The sequence below is a fragment of the Cystoisospora suis genome, assembly GCF_002600585.1.
Source record: "Cystoisospora suis strain Wien I chromosome Unknown contig_7189, whole genome shotgun sequence".
NCBI lineage: Eukaryota > Apicomplexa > Conoidasida > Eucoccidiorida > Sarcocystidae > Cystoisospora > Cystoisospora suis.
The window spans coordinates 2,155-7,702 of record NW_027159975.1 but is presented as its reverse complement, the minus strand read 5'-3'; the positions used below and the strand labels follow the sequence as shown (position 1 = coordinate 7,702).

The following is a 5,548-nucleotide window of genomic DNA, read 5'->3' as shown; positions in this document are numbered from 1 at the left end:
GGGGGGGGGGGGGTTTCTAGTTCGTTTGTCTCCTTTTCTTTCTTTCGAAAGCCTTCGTCTTGTCTCCTTTTGCTTCTCTAAGCGTGTGGAAGAGAGGAAAATTTCAAGATCTTTCACGAAAGAAANNCTTCTTGTTCTTCTTCCTTCTTCTTCTCTTCTTCTTCTCCCTCTGTTTCTTCTACCTTGAGAGAGAGGGTGTGGAATTTCCAGGCAAGAAGATATTCCTCTTCTTTTTCTTTCCTAGGAAGACAGACTGAAGTTTCTCCTTTTCTTCTCTTACGTCTCGTTTCATCTTCTTTCAGCCCGGGCTTTCTGTTGAAGAGACGGAAGAAGGGATGGAGAGGAAGAGAAACAATACGATACACGATAGTCGATAGATTCTCTTCCTCTTTCTCTCCTTCTTATTCTCGCCATCTGTCTCCGCGTTGTCCTTCTTTTTCTCCAGTTTCTTCTCCTCTTTTACGTGTCTTGTCGTTTTCATCTTCTTCCTTCTCTTCATCAATCGCCCTTTCTTCATCTCCTCAAGTCTCTCTCTCTTCATGTTCGTTCGGGTCTAGAAATCTTCATTATCTTTCTTCTTCAAGAAAATCTTCTTCTCATACCTCACCTATAGCAAGCATATCTCGATACCATTCTACTCCGCTCTATCACGCCTCTGTCTATACACCTTATCATTCAAGTTCGAATTCTCCGGATTCTCCTGGTACTCCTTCTGCTATACATCAAAGACAACGAAACATCTTCTCTCCCTCTAGCACTCTTCTTTCTTCTCCCTCGTCTTCTTCTTCTTCTTCTCTTCCTTTTCTTCCTGAAATCTCTTCATCTTCTTCTCCATTCTCTTTATCTCTCATCTCCTCTTTTTCTTTTTCATCTTCTTTCTCTCCCCTTCTCATTTTCCCTTCTTCTTCTTCTTTTCTGTCTTCTTCATCTCCCCTTCTCCTTTTTCCTTCCTCTCCTTCTACTTCTCTTCTTTCTCCTTCTTCTTGTTCTTCTTCTTCTTTTTCTTTACTATGTTTCTATCGGAGTCTATTCTCTAAGCGTTCACCTGGACTGAAGATTCCTCGCTTGGATCGCATCTATGCAATGACTCCGCGAGAGCTTCGCAACTCGGTTGTCGACTGTGCGAGAAGGCATATCTATATGAAAGAGCTGTGGGATGCGTTTCTTTATCGCTGCGTCGTCCTAAGGTCGGAGTTTAAACCTGAACAGATCGCTGTGATCTTGAGATCTTTATCTTCTTTGAAAAGATGCCCCGATCAATCTTTTCTCGATTACATGATAGAGGAAATTCGAATGCAAGTTCATCTATATCGGTTTCAAGATCTCTCTCTTCTTTTCTCCGCATTAGCACGTCTTCAAATCCAAGATGAATTACTCTTACGAGCGTTTCTCCCTGTCATTTTAAAGAGATTGTCTTCTTCTTCTTCTCTCTCATCTAAAAGTATATCTCTCTTCTTTCATTCCTATGTTCGTATGAACGGCCCCGATCTCGATGTTGTAGCTAGCCGTGTGGTCTCATCGCTAGTCGGTCGATTGTCTTCTCTTCGAGAACCTCAGACATTGACACTTCTTCTTCTCTCTTTCTCAGAACATGCAAGAAAAGAAGTTGAGAAGAATCTCCTCATCTCCATTTCTTTCTTTCATTATCAAGAGAAACATGAAGGAAAAGCAAAAAACAACCTCCTATCCAGCTGTACATACACCTCAGATGAACATGTTGGAGGAAAAGAAAGAAGACTCTTCACTCCGAGTTCTTCAATGATGCTTTCAGACGTCCCGCCCATAACTATATCTTTTCGGCTTTTCCTAGAAAGTCTTCTAGAGCAGGTCGGAAAGCACCTGAGAGATTTCCGCGGCCAAGATACATCTGCTACTTTATCAGCTCTAACGAATTTATTTGCATGCAATCGATACCTAGAGCTATACCAAGCGTACGTTACAGAAAATCCCCACATTTCCCAAAACGATACGAGAAAGAAGATTAAATCTTCTCTCAGTGAAGATGATGGAAGAGATGAAGATGAAGGAAGTGATAAAGATCATTTCATACAAAGAACGAAACAAGAAGAAGAAGAAGAAAGATTGTCTGGTGTATATAGAGAAGGGGATTCAGACTGGATGATGGGAAGAGAGATATCTCCTCTTCTCTTGAATGAAATTTTAGAGAAATTTCTTCGAAGATTAACAGAAGTCTCTTTCGAATTACAAAGTCAAGATCTTCTCACTCTCTTTCGGAGTGTACATACACTTCAAGAACTCCAGCATTCTTACCATTATGATCCTCTCATCGACTTTCGAGGACTTCTCTCCAGTCGACGTCCTTTCTTTCTCTTTAACACGAATGCAACTATTTCTCCTATCAAGTTCCTGCACATTTCTTCTTCATTAAGAAGGATGTACACCCGACATAAGGAGGATGATAGGGATGAAGAAGGAGAGAGACAGACGCGTCTCTCTCCGGAGAGAATAGAGCATGCAGATCGCCTTTCACGCGATCAGATGAGTAGGAGAACAACAGAAGGAGGCAAGAGTCGCCAGCAGAATGCTATAGAGAGATTAGAAAGTTACTTAGTGAAGGAAATTCCCTATAGAGTCGATTCTCTCGATCCGCATGTGGCTCATGAACTTCTTCTCATTCTCAGCAGTCAACAGCACCTTCCTCGCTCCACTGGGGCGCAGGTATGTCCACGCAGTGTGTGCATACCTACCTATGCATGTAGGGATACTTTATATGTTCAGGTATGCACATGTATGAATATGTATGAATTCGTATGTAGGAATGAATATGCTTGGATGTGTGAATATGTATGTATGCATGAATATGTATGTATGTATGAATATGTATGTATGTGTATGCGTATGTGTGTATGTTTGACTATGTATGTGTGAATGTCACTATGTATGTATGTATATATGAGGGCATAAACCTGCCTGTATAGAGTTACGAGACCATACTGGATGTGTAGCTGCCTATCTACCTATAGAGATATAGAGATAGATAGATGAACAGATAGATACACAGAGACATAAATGTATAGAGTGAAGACAACTCTTTCTTTTCATACTGTGTAGTATGTGTGCTTGGAGACATGCTTTAGATGGAGACATGCTCTTTACGCGTATGGGTTGGTCTCTCTGTGCTGTCTCTTCTGTCCTTCCTTCCTTCCTTCGCTCACTCCCTTGATCTCTCTTTGTGCCTGCAGTTCAAGTATAAACTACACACATAGATGAAGAAGGTTTCATACATCTATTTGTCTGTGTATATCTTGCTTTCCGAAGACGAGAAGGAAAAAGAGAAAGAGAGAGAGAGAGAGAGAGAGAAGGGGGAAGGTGCGTAGTCTCTGAAACGCTCAACTTCTTTAGCTTTCCCATCTCTCCAACTTAACATGTGTTACCTTCAGCTCCATGACGAGGATCTACCTATCAATATATATATATATATATATGTATACACCTCTATATGTATATTGATGGCGAAGACCTATGTATAGTTCCATGTATATATATATATATATGTGTGTATATACGTACATACCTCTATATGTCTGTTGACGGCGTCGTAGGATTGCCGTGTATGTACAGGGTACATCATCTTCTCTTTCGTCTCTACTTTTCGTATCTACTTGTTTCGGTTTGAGGGATGATCCATATGTAGGAAGTCTCTGTCTGAAATGAGAAGACCCATCTTTCTTTCGTTCTTTCTTTCTTTCTCTCCTTCATCTTCCTTTTTCTCTTCAGTTCTATCCTGGTCTGGAAGCAGCCCTCTGCGTTAAGCTAGCTGATACAGCTCGAACAGTTTTCGAGACCTCTTCCTTCTCTTCTTCTTCTTCCTCGTCGTCTCCACATCTTCGTCCTTCTTCTTCTTCCCCTCCTCCTATAGGAATCTCGTGGATCGAGACCCTGTGCCGGCTGTATGCTCCTGCCACACATCCTTGTCTCTTACCTTCATTCACCTTGACTAGCCTCTCTTCTTCTTCTTCATTCGGGGGTCCTAGCTTTGATAGTTCTCTAGAAGAGAGCTGTGAGAAAGGAGGAATCTTGTCTTCTTCTTCTTTATTTCACAGTCGACAAAAGAATGAAAGAAGAAGAGGAAGAGAGATAGAACAGGAATTACGCCCGTATCGCTTCCCATTGCCAGTTGCCCAGTGCTTTGCAGAGATGTTCAGAAAGAAATCTCTACCGCGTCTCGATGCAAAGGTAAGAAAGAGAAGAAGAAGAAGAATATAAAAGAAAAAGAAGCAGAGAAATATACGTAAGTGATGCTCACATGAAAAAGAGGGAAAAGAAGAGGAAGGAAGAAAGAAAGAAAGAGTGAGAAGGAAAGAAAGAGGTCGTCCGTCTGAAGGGCGTGAACTGCCGTTTTCATTCATACATGGAGTACAGTGGCTAAAGACTTGTCTGTATCTACTTTTCTATAGATGTGTATGTGTCTCTGAATAGATATAGACATCTGTAGTAAAGCAAGCAAATACATGCACAGCACGACGACATACGAGCCCTGTGGGGTGACTTGGAAAGTCATGAAAAAGTCCCTGCCTCGCTCTCCTTCTAGATGCAAACATACATATACATGTAGACGTGTCAGTCGTTATCTGTATTCATAGATAGATAGATTAAAGATAGATTTCTTTCTTTCTTTTATCTTTCTCATCAAAAGAAGACTGTTAGGAAGAAAGTTCATTTCTTTCTTTATTTCTTGATCAGAGTTCACACAGAAAAGAAGCACATGCAGGAGAACAGTATAGGACAGCGGCAAGGCATTCTTTGCTACATTTATACATATCTATGCATCTCTCTCTCTTTCAGGATTTCCTTCTCTTCTTCTTTCGCGCGGGTGTCTACATCGTCACTTCTCCTCCACGTTATATCCCCGCTATACAGAGACCTCCAGTGATATTCTAGACAGACTTGCATGCATGCATATTGTGTCATCTAAATAGGTATGTATACATGTCTATATATGTATACATCTGTATAGCTATTCATATGTATACACCTACTCATATACGTACACGTATATAGACGTATAGCTACCTCTATATGTGAATGTATAGATGTATGGGGGCCCCCCCATGAGTCTATGTGTATTTATGTATAGGTACCTACATACACGTCTATATAGAGCTGCACTTTCTGTGCTATCTTCTTTGACAAGGGAGCTTCTACCTTTACGTTTCTTTTCTTCTTGTTGGCTCGAACTTTCTCTCTCTGAATTCTCTTTCATTCACCAATCTCCCTTTCATAATCTACATAAAGAAAGAAGACTCTCAGTCTTTATCTATCTTTATCTCCTCTTTCGTCGTCATTCTTCTCCGAAGTGTATGGATAGATCTAGCTACACTTTAGCCTTTCATATTGTGTGATTTGCTTCTCCCCTTTTGCATGCATGCATGCATCCGTTCAATGGCTGGCATTGGGAATGTCGTTCTTTCTACAGACGGCTGCCTCACTCTGCTGGGCGTGTGTAGCTTTCCGGATCAAAGACTCGCGGCTAGTCAATCTGCTTCTAATTCAGAAAGACTCTATTCTTCATTTAGATCAGTAGATC

The 5,548-nt window shown here is 41.1% G+C and overlaps 1 protein-coding gene across 1 annotated transcript in view; it reads left to right on the top strand.

Annotated features, from left to right (window-relative positions):
- CSUI_010341 (crn (crooked neck) related) overlaps positions 1–5,548 on the top strand; it is a gene marked incomplete at both ends in the record, with an annotated part of 7,395 nt that overhangs the window by 462 nt on the left and 1,385 nt on the right. The window contains 3 exons of the mRNA XM_068070446.1: positions 211–2,679; positions 3,739–4,197; positions 5,438–5,494. Coding sequence (XP_067917576.1) covers positions 211–2,679; positions 3,739–4,197; positions 5,438–5,494 — 2,985 coding nt within the window. The remainder of the gene's footprint in view (positions 1–210; positions 2,680–3,738; positions 4,198–5,437; positions 5,495–5,548) is intronic.